Source organism: Chelmon rostratus, chromosome 15, assembly GCF_017976325.1.
Source record: "Chelmon rostratus isolate fCheRos1 chromosome 15, fCheRos1.pri, whole genome shotgun sequence".
Taxonomy (NCBI): Eukaryota; Metazoa; Chordata; class Actinopteri; order Chaetodontiformes; family Chaetodontidae; genus Chelmon; species Chelmon rostratus.
Window position 1 is genome coordinate 9331302 of NC_055672.1, and position 26163 is coordinate 9357464.

Below are 26163 nucleotides of genomic sequence, written 5' to 3' on the forward strand. Positions count from 1 at the left end.
GGTTAAAAGAAAAAAGAAAAACACCTGAACTCCCCCAAATAACAAAAAATAAACAAAAACTGCATGCAGAGACTAGTGTGTTTACATTCTTATTAAGATACTAAGTCAAACCCAATTATACTGGTATACCTGCAGTGTTTGCAGCTGGTTGTCATCACTCAGCTCTGGGCTCTGTTTGGCAGACTGTGAAGCCTGCTTTATCTCCTGCAGAGACAATAGCAGCAGCTCATGTTGTGTTTGATGAGATGGCAGTGCAGCCTCCTTCTCACTCTCATTTTTGAGCTCCCCTACCAGTTTATCTCCTTCCTCTGACGGCGAGGGAGACGGGACCAGCAGGCAGGTTTCAGCAGCTTCCTTTCCCACCAGCAGCACTGCATTCTCTTTTCCTCTTTCTTCCATTAAGGCACTGAGTTTGTTCTTCAGGTTGTCTAGTTCATGGGCTTTCAAGTTCATCTCCTCCACAACATCTCTCCTCTTTTCCTTCTCCTCTTCAAGTTCCCAGAGAGCCTGCCTGAGCTCGTCTGTGACTTGGGCCCACCTGAACATACAAAGATAGTTTTAAAAAAGAATAGCTTTGATCAAGCAGTGAAAACATAGGGTCACTTACTATATTTTTTATATATTTTACATGATCTAACACTAGTAGATTAACAAAATTAACTCTATCCAAAAGCTTTAACATTAATTTTAAGATAACGTCAACAAAATAATTCAGGGGAAGCTAGTTAGTGAAAACAGTGGTAATTTACTTAATGCACTGTACGTTTTAACAAAACAATTCTTTTTTCTTTTTTTTTTTTACTCTGTGGAGAAAAAATAAATTTTGGGACAAAACATTTCCTCTCAAAACTCAAGTTAGTACAGACATCCTGCAAGTAAACTGAGCAACAATAAATAAGAAATGTATAATATAGTTAATAGAAACACACAATCAGCTAAAAAGGTCATGCAAAGAAATGTATCTGCAAAAACAAACCACATGCCCTAATTAACTTCATTACTGTACCTGCTACGGGCCTCCTCCAGCTCTTCAGCACTCTTGATAACTTCCTCCCTTAACACATCCAAGTCCCTGTCCTTGACAGCCAGCTCCTCACGGAGCTCCCCGCACTGCTGATTCAGCAGTTCTTTTTCGAGGTCTGTCTCCTCAAACTGCTGTTCAGATAGTTTACTCATCTCCACCTCGCTGGAAGTGGAGTTGTGAAGCCACTGAGATAGAGGCTGGGGGTTGGAATTATCAGCCACAGGGATGCCAGGGGAGCAGCGTGGGCTAGAACTGTTGTGGAGGTTGTCGTTTTCTTCGGGGAAGCGGTTTGAGATCGATAATAGAGGCTCATCGCCCAATACTTCACTGTTCAGTTCAAAACTGTGATGAGAGACAGAGACACAAATTAGTGGATTTAACTAGTCTATAGAACAGAAAAACTCAGACAGATAGCAAAAATAGCATTTCCCTCACCTGTAGTCTGCAGAGATGTCCAGCTGACTGCAACGATCAAAGCTTTCATTGACCACTGAAGATTGAGTGTGTGCAAGAGGAGCTGAAGACAAGTAACGCTCCATCAGAACATCCCCAGACACATTCATGGCGTCCTGATCAGGTCCACAGTCCAGATTGTCTTCATCTATATTAAACCTTTCATCACAACTAAAACCAGCCTTAGCTTGGTTCTGCCGATTCTTAGAGGCTTTGAGTCCTATCACCTCTTCCTCTCTAAACTTCAGTTCTTTCTCCCGCTCCACCAACAGCTGCCTGACTCTCTCCACCTCCTCTCTGTGCTCCTCCTTCAGCCTCTGCACCTCCTCCTCCTGCCTCCGTCTTTCCTCCTCAAGGCTCTGGAGACAAAAGGCAGAGCTGGCCACCTCCTCACTAAATCTCCTCTCTACGTTTTCTTCATCCTGAAGCATTTTCCTCAGCTCCAGCACTTCTGTGTTCAGCTTCTCCTTCTCTGCTTTGTACTGCTCCATCTCAAGGCACTGAGTTTGAGCTAAGCTTAACTTGGTCTGGAGGTCTTGCAGCTGTGCCTCCCTTTCCTTTCCCTCTTCTTCCCTGCCTTTCTTCTCCTCCTCCAGTAAAGAAAGCACATGTTGGTGTTTCTCTATCTCTTCCGCTAGTTCAGCACATATGCGTTGACTGTTCTCCCTTTCCTCTTCAAGCTCAGCCCTCAGTTTGCGCAGAATAGTGTCTGTCTCACTGTCAGTGCTAAAGCCTTCAACACTTGACTCTGAGCCAGGTCCTGCACTCCCTGATTCCCCTGATGGTACCTCCTTGTGACTGATGTCTGCAGCTTGGGAGCAATGGCCATGTTGATGCTGTTGTTGTTGATTATTGTGGACTTCGGCTCCTGACTGACTTTTGATGCGTAGAAACTCTACACTAGTCTGTGTAGAAGACAATTCAGATAATATTCAAGTTCAGTTGCTGTGCATATGAATAGTTAAGTGTATATTTTTAGGCAACAATAATCCTGTGCCGTCACAGATTTAGTTTTAAGTGGCACTTACCTGCTGGAGTTGTCTCTGTAGTGCCTGAATCTGTCCAGCAAGTGACTGCGCCTCCAGCTGTACCTGGTCTCTACTGGCCAGGGCATCCTGCAGTTTGGAGCTGAGCCTTGCAATTATCTCATTACGCTTCTCCACAGCCTGCTGGAGCTGCTGTAAGTTTTATAAAAATATGGGTCAATTTCATAAACACAGACATGAACACAATCACACATGCTTTTCTAAGGTGAAGCGCAGCACATTTTGAGCAGCATGTAGTTCAACTTTAAGCTGTTCAAAGATAAAATAATAAAAAACTAACTAATTGAAACAAGCTTTTTTTCACTGGCCAGCCAGAGAGCAGACAAAACCATTGGCTACTTGAGTACCCAAACCTTTTAAATGACAATTAGAATACAAAATATAACAATCCTCATTTTTATCGTATTAAAAAGAAAACACAATATTTTAGACTTATAAAATGCAACATATAAAACACTATGTGACACTATAGTCAAGTCAATTTGAGGCCTTAAGTTTTATGCAACATAAATTTACATTTTGCAACATTTCCAAACCTTAAAAACACCAAGTTTTAACTCATTAGTCTACACAAAGGCATACATAATAGAGATGAACTATGTTTTTCTGCATGGCTGCACTGATCTGACGACACAGCAGGCAGAGTTACATTCCCCATGGCTTGGAGATGACACAGAACACAGACACAAAAATTAACACACCATTACAAAACTCCCATTGTCTTGAGTGCGAGTAAACAATGCATGAAGGCAAATTAATCCATGTGACCAAACAATTCCAAATACACTGAATCATGGCATGCAAACAGGGACACTGATTTATATAATCATTTTAAAGACCAGTTTCTACTGTGTGAATTTAGAGCCTAGGATTATAATGCAAAGTATGCATTCATGACATTAAACCCATCTTTTTCTTCTAGTTTCACTGAGTCATACCTAAGCACAGTTGAGTCTTTAAGAGCAACAACCACATAAAGCCAAAAGGAACTACTTAGAAGACATACAATTACTGAATTGACACACAGAAAAAAAACTGTTTTAGTCAGATGCTTCAACATGCACTATGAAAAATTATATCATTCTACTAAAAAAGGAAGCAGTTGATATGCTTAATCACTGACTGTGGATACCTTGAGCTGCTCTTTGCCAGTGAGTGCACCTAACTCCTCTTCTCTAAAATCTGCCACAGGGGACAGTCTTTGCTGTGGGGTTGGGGGCTGATCCTTCTGAGGAAGAGGTAATTGGTTCTGTTGAACCTCTGATTTCTCTGGCTTCTGGGGTTCCTAAAGGATTAAATAGGTTTAGAATTAAGACAATTTGTGCCACCATCATGTATGTACATCTAATGTTGTGGGTGAACTTTTCCTTTAAAAAAAGGCAGTAAATAGTGCCACAGTTAATCCTGTCCAGGTTGCTATGACAACATGCCCTACAGGCAACGTGATGGTTAGTGACCCATTTCTCTAATATATGTTTACCGAGCAGGGGGCACGGACCACTTGTTAAAGCATACAGTGAGCAAGCAAAATTAGACAAATGATGAAGGTCAGGTAGTGTGACTCGTGAATAGTCCTGAGTGATCATGCAATACAGAAATTTCAGCTGGTTAAATTAAATAATTCAATACATAGATTTCCACACAAATCTGATTTATTCCATCTGCTCTGTAACGCTATTACTAATGTATTGCTGTAAATCTTAATCTGTGGTGTACCTCATGGTTGGTCTTGTTGTTCAGTTGCGTGTCATTGGCTGAAGAAAGTTCAGGTTCTACGTGGTGGTCTTGCGTTGTGCTGTCATTCTGCGAGACAGTCTGGCCCTTCCTCTTCTGCGTCTTTTTCGCCGCCCCCGCACTGTCGCCTTTCGCCCGCTTCTGTCGGAAGCTAGCAAGCTGCGCAGGAAGGACAGCGAGAGGTAGATGGACACATAGGTCAGGACCACTGAGCACCACCACACTATCAGCATGGTGGAGCTCAGGGGTCAAAGGTGAGACAGAGCTAGAGTCCAGATTTATCTCCTCTGTTGCAAAATGAAAAAGTAATCAAAACATCATCCTGAATTCAAACAAAGATTATATGCATATGTGTGAAAATTGTTGACAGTTCCTGCTGTAGAAGACAAGATAGATTGGCAGCCCTTATTTTGATGAGTCAGAGTTGTGCAACAAAAAAGATAGTGCCCAATGAAGCAGAAAGAAATCCCAAACTCACACCCAAAAATAGACTACACCATAGCCTGACGAGGTATCCAAGTTCGAAATGAGGTGACGATGCTAAATATTCTCAAATCTGCAGAGAGCTGTTTCAAACCCATGAGAAGTGCAGATTTTAGTGACACACATTGGACAACCTCTCAGCAGATAAGAAACAGCACAAGGTTAAAAGAGAAAAATGACAAAAAACAAAAGCACACATCCATCTCTGTCATTTTGCATTGTCCAGCATTTAGAAAAGTCAAAGTCAGAGACAACTGGTTGACTGGAGCTTTTTGAAGCACCACAAAGTCTTCTCTGAAATCATGAAATGACCCAAAATAAAAAATAAAAATCAAGAATCTGAACCTGAACCTGAGAAGTTCATTCACAGTGAAAAAACATCATCCCCAATCAAGCCAGGATATTTATCTTCAATTCCAGAGAGACCGATTTGGTACAAATCCACCTCAGGCTGTTTCTCTTTGCAACACACTCCTCTTTTTATCGCTGTCTCTCTCTCTCTCTCAGCCGGTCTCTTCTTTAAGCAGCTTAAATCAGATTACAGCGGTTCACATTGTGACAGGGACCCTCATGAAGCCCTCCATCAATAACTGACAGTCAGTCATCAACTTCCTTTCTTGCTGGTGGTCAGAACTGTCATTCTTCCTTAACAGAGCAGTTGCTCTACTGTCCAGATGTAGATCTTGCTGTCTGTAGGCAACAGTACACTGTGCAAAACCTTTCATCCTAAAACTCCCTGCTACAGTGCAGAGAGATGCACAAACTCTGGATAGGGGATGGCATGTGTCTAGACTAAGGAAAGAGGGTGGAGACTGGAAAAAGCCTTCACACGGAGAGGAGGAGACAGAGTTCTGTGTGTGGCGAGCAGCATCACAGTGTGCATGCTCAATTCAATTTGAGATTACACAGCCCTGGGTGAGCTACTTGCAGCTCTGTGTGATGACTCACATACATGTGAATTACAACACTGCATGTGCATCAGTATTTATTCTGATGACATATTACATGCCTGGTCATAAAACCACACTGTATTTGCTTTGTGCTCCCATTTAGCGCCTCTTGAACCATTCAATCTTCATCTTTTGAACCATAAAACCTTTGCTTAAAACAATAATTTCTTCCAATTCCACCACATTTGAATCTCTTCTATTTTCACATTGTTTACCTGCTTTTGTACTCATCACATAAGACCCCACCCTTTGTATGCTTCCATCACCCTATTTACCACCCCCGCCTGCCACAACACACATGACATGTGAAACACACACTAGCCAGATGAGCTATTCGCCCAAGGTTGCTTCCACGTCACTGAGAATCTGACTAACCGACTGGCTGGAGCTTATAGTGGCCACATCAGATGTTACTAAATAGACTACTGAATGCCACTGTTGTGTTCTCAACAATGTCAACACAAGATGTCTCACATGATTTGATTTTTTGGTGTGTGTTCGTCTGTGTGTAATTTGTGTACATATATGCCATGCTTTCAGTGTGGCAAATAAATCTGAGCTTTTTAATGTGCAAAATACAGTAAAGGCAACTGACAGCACTCCATTGCCATAGCAACACCATTCATGTGAGATGTGAGTGCAACATGTTCAACCTTACCAAATCTCATGGGCTCACTGCACCACCTGATGGCCTGCAACCAGCATGACAGTGTTTGCAAGATGTGTGGGTATATTAGACATTCAAATTCAAAATGCAAACAGATTTCCTTTCAGGTTTACAGTCTTGATCATTTGCATTGAGTCATTCTTTTAAGAGCAGTGGGTTTAAATTTCAGAAATGAACAGCAACCCTGTTAGTGCAGAAAAGCAGAAGAAATCCCTGACTGCCAAACCAAGAGAAACCAAACGAAAAGCAAGATCATAAAATCATAAAAAATAATGTCCACAAACACCCAGTGCTAAAACAGAGTCAATGTCTTTGCCAGTCACCAGTTTCTATACTTACCGACTGGCTTCGTGGCATGTTGGAGGATTTCTGTTATAAGGAATACCAGTAGTTCAGTTGAGTTATTTCTTTCGTATTATGCATCATACTAATGTACCACCTACATCTTTTGAATGAGTTCTACCATGAGTTAGACAACATCTAAGAAATTAAATAAAATCAGCAACTCTAAAAATGTGACTTAGTTTTAAATCTTGCTTTTACACAACATGGCCTGGTTTCCATGCAGGGCTGGCCATTCTTGATTGTAAGCCCATTACTAATATGACCTCCCACTGAACTAAAGGCAGCTGCTTGCTTTTTCTATTTTAGCAACATCACAGTAGCAATATTTCAGACAGGTTAAAAAAAAAAGGCATCAGCAATACTGTATACTTTATACAGTATACTGTGACTATATTTGGTCAACAGTTCTTTTCTCACTTAAATACAACTTTACTACCCATTTAGACATCTAAAGCTAAAAGAGCATTATAAGAATGGCCAAGTACAAACAACTAACACTAGGATTCAGAATAGGTTTCCATAAAAATGGTATTGATTTCCATACTACGTTATAATTCTTGTAATACACTTACAGACTTCTTTTTAGACACATTTTATAGCTGTAAAAAAGTTTCTCTATGTTGGTGAAAGTTGTAATAGATATTGAAAACATATTGAATACATTGGATAGCAAATAGCTTATTTTGCCGAAATGCAACACTCGGCAATAACTTCATGGAAGTTGAAAGAAACTCTGACGAAAACATCGGCTGCACCTGTACTGCCGAGCTGAAAGGCAACACCTTGAAATATGTACGTGAAAAAATACATTTAACAATTTAGAAACATCTTTCTGTAGTCTTTGTCCAAAAAGGGCATCCCTCTCTCCTTGCTGGACTTCAAGTGTACAAGAAGTGATTCAATTCATTAGGCGATTAACCTCCTCCAGAAATGTTATTGTTATCTTTAGCTATGTGCCACCTCAGCTAATGATTAACACGCGGCATATGCGCGGCAAATGAGTAAAAGTACGAGTGCCTGTAGTTAAACCGACAAATGGATCTAAGCAACGACAAACAAAACATACAATAATTGGGTGTAGTTAGCGGTGGACCAACGTAAATCTATGACAAAAGAGTTGGCTAGCGTTAAGTGCTAGCATTCAGTATTAGCGTACATTAAATGTTAGCCACAAACCTTAGCTCTCCCAGCCTCTAGTTTCCTCTGCCGTTCATCTTCATCCATCTCTTGGTTTAAATAAAACTGTTAAAGGTTTAGGACATGTGTCCTAATTCAACTGAAAAGCACAACAGACCTTTACTTTGCATAAGTTAGCAAAAACAAAATCTTTGAGCTTCCTTTAGACACAACTGTCAACTGATAATATTCAATATGGCCGCCAAGTCAGTTCAACTCCGCCCTTATCGAGTTTCTATGAATGAACGGACCAATCAAATCATTACATTCCACATTTTAAGCCAATGGAGTTTGCGTCGCTTAAAAATATTCCCGCACACATAATAAAGCACCGCCTAACTTGTGTATCAGTTACAACTAAAGTCTAGTTGACCAATGAAATGACCGTGTCAAGAAGCCAATCTTGGATTGACTGCTCTTGTAGCCAATCAGAACATGCAAATATAAACCATACCTCCGTTCACTTCTGGTTTGATACAATCCTGAAGTGGCTCATCAGTTTCTATAGCAATAGATGAACTTTATTCGTGACGACTCAAAAAACTATCACAAAAGCTTACCACCATTCCGATCTATTTAAACCATAAAAACTGAATCCCATTGGGCACTGTAGCCTTAAAAGTTGTTAAACTTTTATTCATTTAAAAACTACAAATCAGAAGAATAAGTTTATCTAAACAAATTTGGTATGGTTAATTCATGCTGAAAGTCCCCCTCCCTCTTGCCTCTCTCAGCATAGAAACCAAGTAGTTATGCAAGTCATAGTTAGGTCCCAGTGTTAAACAGTGTCCCATGACAACCACTATCTGGCTTTAGTCTGGACTCAAACACACAGGTGTACACAAAGTCTGTGTGACTCCAAATGCCAAGATTTCAGGTAAATGAGATATTAAAGGCATATATTTGCATGTCTGACTATATGTTTGTGTCTAGTTTTTATAATGACAGTAACACGCATTTGTGTAATCTTTTAGCAAGGCAGTTCTATGACTGATCAGGTCACAAGGCTCAAACACAGAGAAGGTAGGTGAGAAGCTAGTCTGCAATTCGTCAGGTAATCAGGTAATTTTGTACATCAAAATCTTTTAGAGATATTCTTCACTAACATTTCTAGAGACTGGAAAATAAAAGCTGCAATATGGATGACAGAGCAGAGTCTTCCCAGTCTGCAAGTAAGATAACCAAGAATTATTTGTGATGAAGAATTTTCAACTGTGGAAGATATCAACTTAACCTGTCTCAACTAAAACATTGATATTATCCATTACAGATATTTGGCTGCTACTAAGAATGACCTCCTGAGTTGGCAAATGATGAATATACTAAGATAACATACTTTAAATACACTTTAAATGCAACCTGTTAGTAAATGGAAATGAAATTGAGCACTGAGGAAACTTGTGAGCTGATGAAAAAGGTAGAAGGAATTTTATTTACTTTAAAACAAGATATTAAAGCAAGTAGGGGAGGTAGGCACGAGGAAATAAAAAGTTATGGGTGTTGTTTCTGAGAACACGATTTTGTCTCTTCAGGGAATTATGATGGACAGCTTGATCAACTGCACCGTGCACTGAAGCGAAAGCAGAAGCTACTGCAAGAACTCAGGGTTTGTACAAATTTTTTTTTACATATTACACACACACATTTTTATTTATTAACACATTGATATAATTTCTAACATACCTACAAAACATGCAGATGTTAAGATTAAGACTGCAAAACTCGTGCAAGAGAAAGACAATATTCCCAATAACCTAGAGCAGTTAATCAATGTCTTAAGCGTTTAGTCTTTTTTCATTTTGAGGTGTGTAAAGTTGTTTGTGTTTTGGTTGTATTTGGTATCCGCTGTGTAGGAGCAGCACATGCTAGAGGACCTCCATAGACCTCACACCTGGGGAGGGTCACGAAGACCATACAAGTCACTATTCTTAATGGCTTCTCATCTGCCTCCACCACTACCACTCTACCAGTCTCCATGCATCACGCAACAGGCAGTGAGAAATTTAGCCCCCCCCTCCAGATTTGTTACTCTGTTTCTGTGTGGTCTGTTAAGAGTATTTGATCTTCTTTTCCTCTGCCTGATCCCCTTCTTATCTTCTATTCATCAATTTCCCTTCACATGTTATATATTTATACTGACACTGCTGTTCAGACTCGCTCGCAGTTCAAGTATAGTGTAAGTATAGTGCACATTAAATATGCAAAAGAAGTAATTATCATCCCCTGACTTGCTTTTTTTCTGCAGCTACCCCTGCAGCCTGCCTCCACCATACAACAGCTGCCACAACAACAGCCTCTGATTACTCAGATTCCCCCACCTCAGCCTTATCATGCACCAAATTCAGGCAGCATCAAAGAGGGTATGCAACATCAAACTGAGATCTATCTTCTTTGATTCTCTCTGTATTTATGTTTGTATATGTATGTGCAATTTATTTGTAGATATGGTGGAACTGATGCTGATGCAAAATGCCCAGATGCACCAGATCTTAATGCACAACATGATGCTTAAAGCCATGCCTCCTATGTCCCTGTCACTACCTGGAGGGCCCAGTCAGTGGGGCTCCACAACTACATATCTTGGGCAGGTACACACACAAACATGCACACTTTCTAACACGTATAAACACATCAAAAAGTCTTAGCTCTGATCCTTTATAAAATTGGCATCTGTGTCTCTCAGCAAAGTCCCAAATTTGTATTTCCAGGACAGTTACCAGGGTAGCCCTATTTCTGTGAGACCAGATGTCAAACCAAGGAGAAGTGCTGTCCATCATCATCATCACTATGTTCCTAACCCTGCAGCAGCACAGCTGCCTCCCATCAGCCACCCTACATGGCTACCAGGAGTTCCATCTGTCCCAGCAGGACAAGCAGAGGGACATGTACCCTCTATACACCATGCAACAGTCCCCTTTACACTCCCACCACTCAACACATAAGGCTCACTAAAAATATGAGTACTTTTCTGTGCTAGTATGCATACATAGAAATTAGTTTTTATCATTTTTTTCTGTCAAACACACTCATCTGTTTGTGTGTGTATTTACAGGACTCAGATTTCGCTCTGAGAGCCCTCTGTTGTGTCTGAATCTAAACTGCACAGCACAAAAAACTTGTAAAGTTTAGCCCACCTGACAGGACAGTTATACAAAACCTAGAAACAACCAGAAACTTCACACTGGAGCATGTGATGCACATGCATTAATGGAACCTCTGGTAGAAAAGTTGTTTTTTTCTTCTTAAATATTCTGAAGTACATCATGTGTGGATGGAAGACAACAAAAACAGACAGGGTTCAGTATTGCACACTAAACTTAAACTTTACTCTATATATGCTTGCTAATCATTAAGTTTGACCAGATCCAGGTCAACTGCAATGTCCTTGTGGAACACCTGACATAAATGAGCTAGCTAGTAGCTAATTAGCTAGCTACTAGGTAACTAGTAGCTAACAGCTAGCTAGTAGCTAATTAGCTTCTAGCTAGCTAATTCGCTGCTAGCTAGCTCATTTATGCCCAACAGTAGTCAACTTATGCAATACCCGAATAACATAACATATATGCTTACTTGCTATTTAAGTTAGGGGCCTATATTTTGAGGCACTTAAGTGTGAATCATTGCCCAACATCCTCCATCCAAGACAGGCAGCATAACAGCATAATTACCTGACAAAAAGAAACCTAGCTAACACCAGGTTAACCTTTATGCTACCGTTAGTTAAACTAAATAAACTAATGCTAATACGGGTTTATTAACGTTAGGTTTAGGTTGACTCCTGTTTGCAATTTCCCAGCTTGGGATAAATAAAGTATATCTATCTATCTATCATATTTTAGGACGTAACGGTTCTCCAGAGGAGCAATTGGAGACGGGATGAAGGATGAAAAACATGGCCGCCCGAACAGGGACTTGAACCCTGGACCCTCAGATTAAAAGTCTGATGCTCTACCGACTGAGCTATCCGGGCTCTGCTAGCTTAAAATTAGCGTCTTAATAAAAAAAATGTAAACATGTATTTTATTAATTGTTCTTTACATTTTAGTGACGCTGTAATATTCTGTTTCTAGCTAACGATAGCTAGCTACCCAAACTAGTAAGATAGCCGTATGCTACTCGGGCAATGTTAGCATAAGTAGGTATGATTAGCCATAGGCTAATCGGCTAATGTTAGCATACGGCTAATCGGCTAACGTTAGGATACTGGCTAAAGCGACTAACGCATTAGTCATACGCAAAGTCATGTCCCTCTGTCGTGTAAGTTGCTTTTTCAGTCTGCACACTAAAGCATTGCCATGTCTTTAATGGATGAATTTACAGCTGTACAAAATGGTACTTTACAGGATCTATAAAACACACAAAAAAATCCCAACACAATTACTTTTAATATAACATTGCAGTGAATCTTTGCATCCATGACCATATTATCAGTCTAGGTTAACGGTGTGCCATTAATTTTTTATCCTGATCCAAGTACACAACGGAAAACACGACCTTGAGTCACAGCTGTCAATAATCATGGCACATCCCTTTGATAAATAAAATCATTACAAAATATATACATGAAAACATAAACATACAAACAAGTGACACCCTCTGCATTAACAAATTATTTAAAGTGCATAAGTCTTTTAAAGAACTGAGGTTCAATGACAGGGAGCAGGAAAGTCATGCTGTGATTAATCAGAAATGGAGTCGTGTACAGTATTCTTACTGTGAGATTAGTTACAACTCTTTAGAAGAAATGTTTGGATGGCTGCCATGCACTTGTGCTTCAGGGCTTTTTGTATGGCACAGGAGTCAATATGACATGCTTCAAACAGTCTTGTTTGTCTGTTGCACCCTTTCACAGGTTTGTTGAGAAATAATGTGTGATAAACAATAAAACCCTTTATATGTGCTTGCATACAGCATCTCCGGCTACACATCACAAAATGTTGCCCTTTAAATCATGTAAATTTGATTAATCCAATATTCTGAATGACTGCTGTGAATTAACCTGATAACATTTATTTACATAGTACATGTGTGCGTGCAGAATACCGGGCTAAGCTGTACAATTATCTTTTAAACAAGCAACTATTTGTGCAAATGGAGGCAGACTGGGAAAGATTTAAGAACATTTTAGAAAACTCAAATTAACTTTGTAATGCAGTGGCAATCAAGCAATCAAAAAAAAAAAAAATCAGGAGCAAAACATGTTAATAAAAAATGTCAAGAGATAACATTTAATGGTGAATTTGATACTGTTTGAGGCCTTCATATGTTTTGCTAAGAGGCAGAATGCAAACTGTAATACAGGATACACAGCCTCCTGCTATTGATACAAGAACAGATACACGCAATGAAAGTCAGAGTGTTACCAGCATCTTTCTTAACACACTTTGGGCAAATTGTTTTGTTTTTTTATAGCGATAAAGTGCCAAGGATGCCTCCAGTAGTGCTGACATGTTCAAAATTTCTGTTTACATCACAGTAACACATGCACTTTCATTATGCAATCTTTTTACATTGTAAAAGAGTGTAGTGTATTCTGATGGTATAATAGCTACTAGAAATAACTTGATCCTGTAGGTCCTCTTCTGATACACAAATTCAGATATGTACCCTGTCTGCCTGTTTAGGCATGTATAGTAGGTAATATAGTATCTTTGAATGGTTGATGGTGGCGTCAGTCGTGACTTGGCCAGATGATTTCACTAGTTGAGTGTTTGGAGAGATCATGGTACACCACTGTTGCACAGGCCCATCTTCATCCGTGTCATATCAAAGGGTCAAGCCTAGACAATGGACCAGGATGTTTGGTTATCTACAGAGGGTGGGACGCTGACACCTATTCGCATGGCTTGGTTATGTAACCTAAAGTGAGACAAAGACATTAAACATGTACATTTAGTTCTAGTGCACACAGACAAATTAAGATAGCAATTCCAGTCACACACGGACAGCATTCACCTTATGGATATGAGGAGGCATTTCATCCTCTGAACTTTCCTCTGGTAGTGGGTCATGGTGTCGTGATGTTGCCTGACCCTCCTCCGCCCACCCTCCCATGGGCACACGGGCCGACCTAACTATTTTCCCCCCAGCACTAAAAGAGTCTGGAAAAGGAAAGGAGTCAACAATTAGCCTTATTCAGTCCTCAGTTAATTTAAACAAATAGTGAAATACTTTGAAAGTCCAACAGTTTTTACACTAAGTCAAGGAGTGCAGAACCTTTGGAAAAAGTGAGGGCTCAAATAAAACTCCATTCAAATGCATGTGGTATGAAGGATGGAGAGATCAACAAAAACACAGGTACCTGTGGTGGGTCCACTGAAGCGCCGCTGGGTGCTGCTATGTGATGATGCCCCCTCCTGGCCCAGTATGGTATTGCTGGTGGCTGAGGCTGAAGTGGGAATGGCACTGGGACTTGGAACTGTGATGGGGAAAGTGTGAGAGCGAGGGAAATTTCTGGAGTGAGGGTTGGGTTCGCTTCTCACTTCGTCTGGGACGCTGTCACTGCTTTCGTCACTCTCCTGCCTGTGCCACGTGTGACGGGACAGCTCGCCACGGGACTGCTGCTTGTGTAGCTACAGGGAAGAAAATGATAGAAGAATGAGAGATATTCAGAATAAGAAGACCAACGTGTGACCGTGCTGCTATTTATTCAGTTTGTGACTTCTAGAGATGTCTTCTACTCTCTTCCCACACACACTCACACACAATTACCTCATGCATGTAAAGTGCATGGATGCTCATCTCAGTAGAGGCATACTCTGACAGGACCAAACTGGTCAGTTGGCCCTCCCACGCACTGCTGCCTGAGCTCACAGTTCGGGCATCAGTGCTACAGAAAGAGAATTTAAAAATGTGGAAAAAATGAATATATGAAGAGGAGGCGATACAGATAAGAAGATGAGACAGAGAAAGTAGAACACTAAATATTAATTAGCATTCGTGAATTCTCCTCAGCATGGAACTGAGCTGAGGCATAAATCAGAAGCAGAATTTTCCTACCCAGATCCTGCCATTGCTTTGCTCATGGCTGAAGTGTGGCCTGCAGCCCTGTGCGCTACACTCAAACTGCCTCTCAGGTGAAGACTGCTGCTGATTGGGGAAAGAGAGCGTAAGGCAGATGCTCCATCGCTTATGCCAGCTGCTGCGTGATTGGTCAAAGAGCTGTCCCTGCCGAAATTAACGGAGGTCAGTGTAGAAGGACCTCCCAAGAGGTTTGCAATGAGGCTCCTTGGCTACAAGAGAGAAAGGGCAAGAGAAAATCCATTTTACCTCTGAAGATGCGTTGAAATTTGACCTATGACCACTGTGATACTTGAGCATTACTGTTAGTTTACCACTGTACCTCAGACTCAGACAGTGAGAGTGGATGTGCGTCTGATGGAGCCCCCGTGGCCTCTCTGTGAACTCGTTCTTTCAGCTGGCTGATGAAGTGTGTGGTCTCCCGAGGAGGCTGCCACTGGGGGTTGGTGATGGCGAAGTGCATCAGGGATAACTCCGTCTTCCCATCCTCTGCCTGTTGGTAGATAGACGCCTCTGTCTTCCCCTCTGACATCCACTACAGAGGGAGGAGAGAGGGTCAACCCACAGATACACACAGACTCTCATTCACTCACATTTCACTTTTGAATGACTGAATCTAATGTATCTCACACCGTCTGTACATAAGTACTTAATTTAGATATTTTCAAAGGTGTCTTTATGTATGTATGTCTGTGTGGCTGCTCTTAATATGGTGGGCGCTCACCGCAGGGTGTCCATGCTGTCTGATGTCCATCTGGGCAAAGGAGCAAGTGTCTCCTACTCCGACCACCTCCACAGTGAAGTTCCTGAAGAAATCAATGATCTCCAGAGACTTCCTCCTCAGACAGAAAATCAGGATGATGGGAGTCACTACTGGACTTAACAGCTCCTCCAGAATAAACACCTTGAAGAAAACAGAGGGGAAAGGTTAAAACTGTGTACAAGCACCTCAAAAGGTATACTGAACCTCTGGTTCAGAAGCTGAAATGTGTTCAGTTCATTTTGATTGATATCTTGATTCAAAAGGCCAGCAGCTGGGACAATCTGGCAGTGGAGGAACTTAAAAAAACCAAGAAGGTGCTTCTCAGTGTGGCACTAAAACCCCTACTGCTTCAGTGGATCTCCTTGATAGGCATCAGCAGAAATGTGTGGTTTCACTAGTCTCTCTGAAATATGAATGCAAATAACTAAATGAGTGTAAGGCTCACCATTAGAGAAAAGATGCTACGTGTATTCGCCTAATAGTGTCTAGGTGTCAAATGTTCATAGAGGATGTAACTACAACTACAGGTCTTTTTCACAGCAGAGCTGTCATAGTAGAGGCACCAGAGGTGTAATTAAAAACATAAATGATGGCTTGAATGCATTTATGAACTGTCCCAGAAAGCCATGTCCATGAGCCAGCTTGCACATAGCAGGCCCTGAGGTTGGCATATGTCAAGTAATTACACCCAAGATTTCATGTTAAAATGTCATCCCAGGAAAGGGCCTACAACACAGATTTGACAAGTTAACTCCCTTGCAATTATTCTGAGTCTTGATATTTTTCCCCAGTTCAATAATCATACTCACTGCTTTGTACTGGAAGAGCTGGGAGAACTGGTCACGGGTCTCATATCTATGTGCATTGCCCTGCCAGTGGTCAGGCATGTAATGGATATGAGCCAGGATGACCCGCAGCAGCTGCTCAGGACAAAACACCATGTTCTTATCAGGAATAAATGATCTGAAGAGAGAGATGGTGGAAAAGAACTGAGTCGTACAACTAAAGAAATTCATAATCAAAGGAAAAGATATATATATCTAAAAAAACCTATCTTTGTGAAGATTTCTCAAAACAAATCAAATTCTACGGTTCCAAATCTACCTGTGAAGTTCCTGGTGGATTCTGTTAAAGGTAGATGATTAATACTAATCGAACTGGATTTTTCCTCACAGTTAAATTCATGGTAATGTTCCCAAATATCTAATTCTTTCAATTTAGAGCTATTAATTAGACTTCAAATAGTGGAGCGCTACTTAAGGAAGGAAACCCTCTTATACTCATCAGTTATACAGCAGAATAAGCCGCCGAAGAGCATTAACAGGATTACAACTCTTCGTAGCTTTAAAAGGGCAATAAAGAAATGGCTCATGGTAAAAAGCCCTAACATTGCCCATAGTTGAATATTTGTGTCTCATGTTCGTGTTTTATATTTGTACCTAATGCTTGTCATTTCATTTCAGTTTTATAGTGACAAATAGATTATTAATAATGATAAAGTGATGAATTTAAGCCATTGTAGTTATACAATTGAAATGAGTAGCTGTTCCAGTTTTGCTGCAGCCTTCGTGATTAAAACCATTAAGTCAATACAAATATGTATTTGTACAGATTAACTGGGTGACAGTCAACTCTACCTGCAGACTGTGATACACACTCCAAGTAGTGTGATCGATGACAGAACATGTTCCACTGCAAGAACATCCTCGTCATAGATAGTCAGGGCGATGAGGACCGCCAGAAGGGACCCGGCAAAAAACGCTACATTTTTAGCAACCACTGTCAGCAGTGGCGAGAGGAAACAGTTCATATACTTGGATGCAGCCTGAATGAAATAGGAACAAAGGAAGAGGAAGAGAAAAAGAAGGAATAAGATATAATTATTTACTCTACAGACTTTGGATGAGAGGCACCAGCATAAGCATTACATGAATAGTTCAGATTTTTTCAGGACAGCTCAGCACAGCTGCGTTTATGCACAGGAATATAGAGGTGCTATGGTTGAGAAAATGTAGTGCCACAAGAAATGTAGTGGAGTGTTGCAGACACGTACACTTAAAAAGGTGGGCCCTCTTTTAAGTGGCTAAAACACATTTTGCTGCTGACCCTGTCTACAGTAAATTGCTTTGCTTCCATGCTGGTACTCCTGCTGTGTCTCCAAACTGACCTTGTACTGACTGCTGTGTAATGTAGGTAATACATCGACGATGGATACGTACCTCATACAACTGCACTAAAGAAAACCTGAGCTCTCTCTTTCAAAGCATGATATTAATACAACACCATGTTAATGCTAATGTTCTGAACTGCCCTATACAGACATGTTCTTTGTATTTAAAGAATTTAAAGAAAAATAACAAGACAGTGTTATTAAATTTGCTAGTTTATAAACGTTTCAGAGGACAAGCAATTTAGAAGTATCAACTGTTGCCAGGAAATAAGCAAGTACACTGACCTTGTACCCTTTGCTGAGACGGGACATGAGCTCATGGTCCAGCTCATTGAAATGACGCAGGTAACATCGTCCATACAAAGACCAGCATCTCGCTCCCAGGGAACCAGGCTCCCGCTTGATCACCTAGGTGTACAAGCAAGTACACAGACAAAAAACTATTTTCTAAAGCACTAATTGAAAAGGAAATGTGTAAGTTCATATGTGCATGAGAACTACTTACCTCTGTGTAACTAAAGAAGGCGTAGAGAATCTGCCACACCAGAATGACTGGACACAGCAGCAGATTGGCAATCCCAATCCACAGAATACGGGATGCCAGCCTGTCTGCCAGCTCAAGCCTGTTACCGCCTCTCTTGTACTCTGGTTTTAGGCTCCACTCATTCTCAAACAGAGAACCTATGGTGCAACCAAGAAAAAAACACAAGAGAGGTCAAAAGAAGGCTCATTTGTAATTCTAAACCTTGACAAATAGACAAATACATCAGTGTGTGCATGCAAATAGTTCACTTAACCAGAGAAATGCAGACACATACTGTATGAATCACATCAAACATGTACACACCTGGCCCCCAAAAGAAGATGAGCTCAAAGTTGTACTTCAGACCCCGTGTGTAGAACACACACTCCCCGAGTATAGGAGGTCGAAATCGAACAGGAAGGAGTGATTTATTCACCATGGCAACCTAGAAAAGTACACGAAGAAAGCTTTGGTACACCTTATCATTATGTTTGCAAGGAGCTGTGTCAGACAAGAATAGTTCAGCAAACAAACAGTGTACCATGTAGTTTTTAAAGCGGAGGATGCGGTGGTAAATGTCAAGCTCTGTCAGTTCTTTTTTATGGATGCAGATCTGGTGCTCCTTCTGGATCTCCACTATCCTGGCCTGAACCTCCTGCCATGTTGCATAGGGTAGTTCAGACTGAAAGGAAAAGACAAACTGAAGGTTAGTGGATCCACTGACTCATTCTATGCTATTATAATAAATCTGCCAACACAACAAATCTTTATTACCCCTCAAATAAATGATTTCCTAACATTATTCTGTCTGTCTCACCATGGTCATCTTGAGTGCACTGATATAGAAGGACCGGATCTCCCAGTAGCAGCAGACATTGTAGATGAATTTGACCAGGCGATGTAGCCAAAACACCCCAGAGATTATCAGCACAAAGATCACAAATGCGTTGTCACGGATACTGCGGGACAAAATATTTACTTCTATGATTGAAAGATGTAAGTAATCAACAGCACTAAGATCTTCAGACATGTCTAAGTACTTTGGCACATTTAATATACCAATCAGCCACAACATTAAAACCACTGATGGGTGAGATGCAGACATCATCTTGTTACAATGCAATGTTCACCTGGGACACCTTGGGCCCTGGCATTTGTGTGGATGTTACTTTGACACATATCAAACAGCTAAACATTGCTGCAGACCAAGCACAACCCCTCATGGCAGGGGTCTCCCTGACAGCGGTGGCCTCCCCCAGCAGGACAATGCTCAGGAACGGTTCAAGGAACACAACAAAGAGCCCAAGACACTGACCCATCCTCCAAACTTCTAATTGAACATCCACAGGATGGGCCAGAGCAAGCCCGGTCCAAGGACACCCCACCCCACAACCCGCAGGACAGAGTGTCCACGCCCTGACGGATCAGAGCTGTTTCAGCAGCACAAAGGGGAACTACAGGTGGGCAGATGGGTTTAATGTTGTGGCGGATAGGTCTATAATTTAAAGACACTGGAGCAAAACTTTTGTAAATAACTCATGGCACATTTCAGCTTTGGCAGCAACACACTTGCAATGAACTTACAATTGTAGCTTCTTTGCAAAAAAGTATCATTGCCTAAATTGACTACACACAGTGTCACACTCACCGGGCACTGCAGACATCCACTGGGAGGAAGGCATCAGGCAAGGTGACTTTTGATGAATCGGTGTGATTTACAAACTTGTTGGCAAAGAGTATGTCATAGTCCACACAGTTAGCTAGGAACACTGTGAAGCCAACCACAAACAGCAACTGACTGCATGGAGAAAGAAAGAAGGAGGAGAAGGCAGGGGAGAAGTAAGAAATCATATTTATAGGCACTGTGCCAAGATTCCTCAATATTTGGTGGATAGGATACATACACCAGCTCAAAGATCTCTCCCAGCAACATACAGGTGAATCCATTCTTCTGGTGAAGATTATAAACGTAACAGATGTTAAGGAATATTGTCATTGTATCTTAAGGTAGTAATTCTGTGTGTGTCAAAACTTTAAAAGAAGCTCAAATCATTTGTCATGGACACTCAGAACACTACACATTAGGAATACATGCAAAAACCATGTAAAAGGATATTCTCTGGAAAAACAGGTCCAGGTTTTCTATGTGGTGCCATTGGGCTGCAAAACATTTTTAACAAATCATTAATGTTGTTGTTAGATATCACTATCAGTGCAAAGAAAGGAAGGCATGTTTCCGTGTGAGTGATAAGTTCATGGTTTGTTTATGATCTGTGTATGTATGTCATACATTTGGCTCCTTCAGGCACATGCATCAGCAGGTTCTCCTCTCCAGGGGGAGAGTCGCTGTAGGACGCTTCCAGGCGCTGGTACTCTGTGTCAAAGTGCGCCATACTGACATCGGCTTCAGTCTCACCAAGTAGCCGGGCCCACTGCTACAGACTGGAGTGCATAAAACGACAGGGAGATATTAGGGGAAGGTAAAAGGGTTGAAGGTAGACAGACGAGTGGTAAAACATGACGAGGAGATAGGAACAAAAGAGCGATATGAGAAGAAAAGTTTACACATCGTATTCTGGTTAATTATCAACTCATTATAACACTTACACACCCTACATTATGGAAAACATGTTGTACATGCTACAGTCTTCATTGAGGCCTCACCATTAACATTAGCCTTGATGTGGAGGGCAAAAATTCTACTTTGGCTGATCCTTCTGAGGGGAGGTCACTGGTCAGAATTAGTGACAGAGCCGCAACCCTGGAGCTGGATTCTTGCTGACAAGGGGGTTTAAAACTAGATTCCCAGTGTAAAGGGCAGTCTCTTTGTCAAAAAATGCAACCCTGGACTACTGAACTATCTTGGCAAATTTTGAGAGAGAACAGTCATAGAAAACGTGTCCCAAAAGCACGGCAAACAGAGACACACTTCCTGTTGTGCAAATGAAATGAGTGAGTACATAAAACTTGTGGTATATCCCCTTGATTTTGCACCTGCACAAGACTGCAAATATTAAAAATACACAAACCAAACAAAAAAGTTTTGCATTAACAGAATTTTGAGGGATAATGACTGTCCTTACACCCCAGTCATTACACCACAAACCAAGGGCCCGCCTTAAACTGTCTCACAGCAAAGCCGTCGTGTGACTTGTGTTCCAGCTACAGAAATATGCTTACCTCCATTGCAGTACAGTGCGTCCTATCCAGCTCTGGTATTGACTCAACATTCCCAGCTGAAAAAAGGAAGAGACGTTCCCCTTAAAGCTGTCCTCTTCAACCCAAAACAGGACCACAACAGACTGTAGAAGAGGGCTTTATGCCATATTTCAATCTAGGAGTACAGAACACACACAAAATGACAAAAATATCTGGCTGCTGGTAAGTAGCTAACTAGCTGTTTGCAACTATAAAGTAAGCTAGCAGCGACACATGTACGCTCGAAGCCAAAATAGGAGGACTGGTTCAGGTGTTGTTGTTGTCGTGGTTTGACAGCAGAGGCCTGCCTCCCTCAAATGAAACATGTCACCTCTCAAATACGCATGGAGTCCTTACCGTTGGGTACTCCTGCCTCCGCTGTGCCAGCTTAAAACTGCCTATCCACGAGGATTTTATCTGAATATCGCCCTGTTTTCGTTTTCTTTTCTCTCCCTCGACGCCAGTTTCATTTTCGAAACAGCCAGCAGTGTGGCGTCCGTCACAGCTGAGTGACAGGAACGTTATCCAATCGTAAAAAGAATTCCCTAATGGTAAGAAGAGCAGCCAATCAGATGCGGATGGAGGCGGGCTATAAGAAATGTTGAGTAGATATCGGAAGTCAGCGACACGCCCTGCATGAATCTCCATGACGGGCTCCCTGATGACTGAAAGGGCCTTTACTACCACCACCTGGTCGTTGTTAGTATCACCACAATACTTTCAGAGGTATTGTCATACTGCAAGTGTACTCTTGGTGAGGCTGCTACATGTAGATTCTACATGTACATTAAATGTAATAATAATACATTAAAACAGTGTTATTGATGTACAATAACAAGTAGTGACATTCTCATTATGTATATTCTCACTATAATATTAAATAACACTAAAGCAATAATCAGCTCTTTTTTTCCCCCTTTTTTCCCATTTTTCACTGAGTGTGTGACATGTTTTGATGAGCCTGAGGTTCAGGTGCTGACTCCACTGTACCAAGATGATGCTTAGCAAAGCCAAGCTCACCCTCTGTCGCTCTCTGCTGTGATGAATATTCATGTATGATTGTTAAGCCTCTAGAGTGACAGCTGGGCTTTTGTTCGCTGTGTCACTGCATTAGTTACAATGTTAACACCAATCACTGTGTGTGTGTGTCTGTGTGTGTGTTTGTGTGTGTTTGTGTACTGAGCTTACTAATAACGATTTCATTAACCAGTGGCCCCTAGATACAACTGTATTAATAAGTGAGTTTCTGTTTCCACACACAGACACTTGGATAGTCAGATCACACAGAGACAAATCGGAAAGACACACACACACATACGCACACAAGCCATCACTGTTTGCAAACTGACAGGTCAGGGTACTGTTCGACCTCCCTCTTTTTTATACCTCCTCAGTAAAGCTCTCTGTCTCTTCCTTATCCCTCCCCTCTCATTTTTCCCATGTTGCAATCATTTCTGACAGTGTGTCTGTTTGTTTGTGTGTGTGTGTGTGTGTGGATAGGGGTTTTAAAATAAGGGCAGGGGTGTACTGGGTCTGGGGGAGTCTGTGTAATCCGGTTATTATAGTGATCTGGGTAATTTAATCTGTTCTGATTAGGATTAGACTTCACTCATCTTAATCCAGTAGAAAAAGTCTGTCAGAACGCTGCTCTCTAGCAGATAAACACCAAACGGTAACAGAGATATAAAAGTAAAATAATGTAGAATTAATAGTTGCTCGTCATTTAAACTGACATTTTGTGCAGGAAATTTTAAGGGTAAAATTTCAGATGGTGCAGATGATCTAAAATCTAAATGAAGTTAGGTTATCTCATTTGATTTTTTCTCTACCACTCCTTGTGCTATTGTGCGATATGATAATTCTGGACTATCATATATGTGTGTGTATGTGTAAGCATGTCTGCTCTGCTGCAGGCTATAGCTGGCTGATTAAATTACCCCACTGTCTGTCGGGAATTAGGGGGTTGCATTGACAGCTAATTTGGTCCAAAGACGTGCTGTCATGCTGCCATGCGACTCATGGGTGGTGCTGGGATGGCAGGGGTGGGGGTTGGGGTGTGGCAGGTGGGGGGTGCTGGGAAGGGGGCAGGGAAAAGGGAATCGGGATGAAGTCATCTCTCCAGAGCAATTTAATTAGATCCTTCCTGTACATGCACCCGTGCAAACCCAACATAGCAGGTATGAAATCTACACACACACACACACACACACACACACACACACACACACACACACACACACACAGGGTGGGATGTTAGACTCCTTAATCCTCCCTTTAAATTTTAAATCAGTGCTTGTCTTCCTCTCCTTGCTGATACCCGTGGGGCAGTTTTCCATGAGTTCTAATTATCCCGAAATAAAACAAAACCTATTCGTATTTCCCAGAGTAAAATGTTGGAGAGGCGCCGATGTCAACCAGCCTGTGAGATACTGGGAAATGTATATTTCCCAGAGGCTGCTAAAATTTCTAAAAATCATAGTGAGGACAGGAACTAAGTGCTCAATTATTTCTTAGAGAGATTCCTCTATCCTCTCCTCTCTTTCTGTTATCATCCAAACTTGAACCATTATCAAGACATGGAGTCTTCTGTTAATTGCAATATATTTCTTTCTGATATTGCCCAGGGACATACACAGACATACAGACAGACAGACAGACAGACAGACACACACACACACACACACACACACACACACACATAATTTGTTGGTGACTTTTTCTAACTTAAACTCAAGTCTTCACCATAAATTTGATGATTTATATTATGGGGACTTGTGTTTTGTCCCCATAAGGATGGTGAGTCCCCACAATGTAACTCTGTAAACAGATTTATCTCCCCACAATGTGAGCACACACACACACACACACACACACACACACACACACACACACACACACACACACACACACACACACACACACACACACACACACAAACACACACACACAATAGATCAGTTTGATATCAATTTCCTGTCCATGTTTGATTTAAGTGGAGATTTATGAGTGATGTGTGTGTGTGTGTGCGTGTGTGTGTGTGTGTGTGTGTGTAATGTGTAGGAAGGTGATAGAAAACAACTTGAACAAAGGGATTACTGATCTCTGCCTACATTTTTGTCTTGCAGACGATGAGCAAGGGATCTTAATCACTGTGTGGTTCAACTGTATACGACACACAGAGAAAGACAAAGAAATAGTAATCACACCAAAAGTAAGAGGAGAGGACAGGAGAGGAGAGGAGACGCCAGGACAGGACAGGACAGGGCAGGACAGGAGAGGAGAGGAGAGTAGAGGAGAGGAGATGGCAGGACAGGACAGGAGAGAAGGGGAGAGGAAAGGAGAGCATAGGAGAAGAAGGAGAGGAGAGGAGAGGACACTTTCATTCGTAATTCGCTGATATGGCACTGTTGGCCTAATAAGTCTTTTAAACCACAGCTGTCTCCAGATGGGAGAAATAATGCACTCCACAGTCTGCTGATAGTAATTATAACTTGAACACCTACATTTTATTCCACATAACAGGAGGCCTGGCTGGTAAATGTCTTCAAAAATTACCTTCTTTAGTCCCCTTTTTTTCTCAGAAACGATGTGATGTGATTTCATTTTGAATGCAGAGCCATAAACTGTGTGTGTTGCATGAGTCATGCAGATCGGGTGACATCATAAATGTCACCCTGTGAGAGTGTGTGTTTGTGTGTGTGTGAGGAAGCGTGCATCAGACATGAATCGTTGAGTATAGTTGTCCCTGGGGAGTGAACTCTGACACCAGACTGCATGGATTGTCCCGCAGAAGCACCGCAGTGCCTCAAAGTCTTTCTCAATCTTAAATATTCATCTGTCATCCATCCTATTATACATAAAGCTCCACATATTCTGTCTTTACACTACAGTTGTTCCTTTGTTTGCTTTGCCTCTTCATCCTTCCTCTGTCCATGTTATGTTGCCCCTGTTGTCCTTGCACTGTAAATGAGTTAATGTTGTGTATCCAGACAGACAAACGTCCTTCAGACTTGCTCACTAGACGGAAAGGTCAATGGTCAGTATCAGCAATATAGTTGATAATCAATAACAGCAGTAAAGAGAACAGAAAAGAAATAGAAACCATATGTAGGTGCAAGGAGTGAATAAACTAAAAGAAACACTCAACAATATATAGAGTAGCCCCCCCTCCTTGACTTAACACCTCAAGTGGAAGTCAGAGAACTTAATGTTACAGCTGAGCGTTAGATGAGAAGGCTGATACCACTCTCTTGTCTCTCTGGTAAATATAAAGCTAGGCCACGTTAGCTTAGCTTAGCATAGAGACAGGCTCAGTCACTTCCAGTAAGTGACTGTACCCAGGCCAGGTAGCCAGATTTTGTCTTTGTACAGAGCAAGGCAAGTTGTTTCCTAATGTCTCCGATCTTTATGCTAAGATAAGATAACCAGCTGTTAGTGGTATAGCTTCATATTCATTGCATAGACATGAGAGAGGTATAAATCTTTTCACCTAACTCTCTGCAAGAAGGCTAATAAGCATATTTTACAACATGTCTAACTATTTAAGGATAATAGTTACCCTTCACCATAAGATCTTCAGTTGTCTTTTTGATTTTACTTATTACTTATACT

At 41.4% G+C, this 26163-nt stretch overlaps 3 protein-coding genes and 1 non-coding gene across 8 annotated transcripts in view; 1 reads left to right on the forward strand and 3 right to left on the reverse strand.

Annotated features, from left to right (window-relative positions):
- Window positions 1-7957, reverse strand: part of pcnt (pericentrin) — a 37787-nt gene extending 29830 nt beyond the window's left edge. For 3 of the 4 annotated variants that reach the window (XM_041953460.1, XM_041953458.1, XM_041953457.1), the window contains exons 1-7: window positions 7879-7957; window positions 4240-4416; window positions 3656-3808; window positions 2506-2655; window positions 1460-2382; window positions 1007-1366; window positions 130-538 (exon numbers count right to left, since the gene is read on the reverse strand). In XM_041953460.1, the coding sequence (XP_041809394.1) occupies window positions 130-538; window positions 1007-1366; window positions 1460-2382; window positions 2506-2655; window positions 3656-3808; window positions 4240-4416; window positions 7879-7926 (2220 nt within the window). In that variant the 5' untranslated portion in view covers window positions 7927-7957. The remainder of the gene's footprint in view (window positions 1-129; window positions 539-1006; window positions 1367-1459; window positions 2383-2505; window positions 2656-3655; window positions 3809-4239; window positions 4417-7878) is intronic. The other variant, XM_041953459.1, reaches the window with a different exon arrangement.
- A 783-nt stretch (window positions 7958-8740) lies between these two features.
- On the forward strand, window positions 8741-10820 carry zgc:112416 (uncharacterized protein LOC550509 homolog). Its single transcript, XM_041954027.1, has 7 exons — window positions 8741-8755; window positions 8993-9050; window positions 9411-9484; window positions 9732-9872; window positions 10124-10238; window positions 10321-10466; window positions 10587-10820. The coding sequence occupies exons 1-7, from the start codon at window positions 8741-8743 to the stop codon at window positions 10818-10820; spliced, it is 783 nt and encodes a 260-aa protein (XP_041809961.1).
- A 955-nt stretch (window positions 10821-11775) lies between these two features.
- trnak-uuu lies at window positions 11776-11848 on the reverse strand. The gene has a single exon. It is a non-coding gene; the product is annotated as a tRNA-Lys (tRNA).
- Window positions 11849-12172: 324 nt separating this feature from the next.
- Window positions 12173-22050, reverse strand: atg9a (ATG9 autophagy related 9 homolog A (S. cerevisiae)). 2 transcript variants are annotated; one of them, XM_041953616.1, is made up of 20 exons: window positions 21910-22050; window positions 21535-21590; window positions 20645-20796; window positions 20471-20514; window positions 20259-20323; window positions 20003-20152; window positions 19172-19313; window positions 18896-19036; window positions 18679-18799; window positions 18337-18512; window positions 18117-18239; window positions 17299-17486; window positions 16471-16624; window positions 15623-15802; window positions 15221-15433; window positions 14878-15110; window positions 14590-14707; window positions 14180-14450; window positions 13834-13979; window positions 12173-13737 (listed from the first exon to the last, which is right to left on the reverse strand). In XM_041953616.1, the coding sequence occupies exons 3-20, from the start codon at window positions 20745-20747 to the stop codon at window positions 13729-13731; spliced, it is 2577 nt and encodes an 858-aa protein (XP_041809550.1). In that variant the 5' UTR covers window positions 20748-20796; window positions 21535-21590; window positions 21910-22050; the 3' UTR covers window positions 12173-13728. The 2 variants fall into 2 exon arrangements, with proteins under 2 accessions (XP_041809550.1, XP_041809549.1); XM_041953615.1 differs by having other exon boundaries at window positions 21535-21688.
- Between the last annotated feature and the right edge of the window lie 4113 nt (window positions 22051-26163).

What these genes read in the sequence shown, in the direction of transcription:
- zgc:112416 (XM_041954027.1), top strand. An exon ending in AGAGTCTTCCCAGTCTGCAA is followed by an intron (nt 9,051 to 9,410) that starts GTAAGATAACCA and finishes TTGTCTCTTCAG; the next exon opens with GGAATTATGATGGACAGCTT. An exon ending in TTCAGGCAGCATCAAAGAGG is followed by an intron (nt 10,239 to 10,320) that starts GTATGCAACATC and finishes ATTTATTTGTAG; the next exon opens with ATATGGTGGAACTGATGCTG.
- atg9a (XM_041953616.1), bottom strand. Translation starts at nt 20,747, where the DNA reads ATGGCGCACTTTGACACAGAGTACCAGCGCCTGGAAGCGTCCTACAGC. An exon ending in GTGTGTATCACAGTCTGCAG is followed by an intron (nt 16,625 to 17,298) that starts GTAGAGTTGACT and finishes CTCTCTCTTCAG; the next exon opens with ATCATTTATTCCTGATAAGA. An exon ending in TCTCACTGTCTGAGTCTGAG is followed by an intron (nt 15,111 to 15,220) that starts GTACAGTGGTAA and finishes TCTCTCTTGTAG; the next exon opens with CCAAGGAGCCTCATTGCAAA.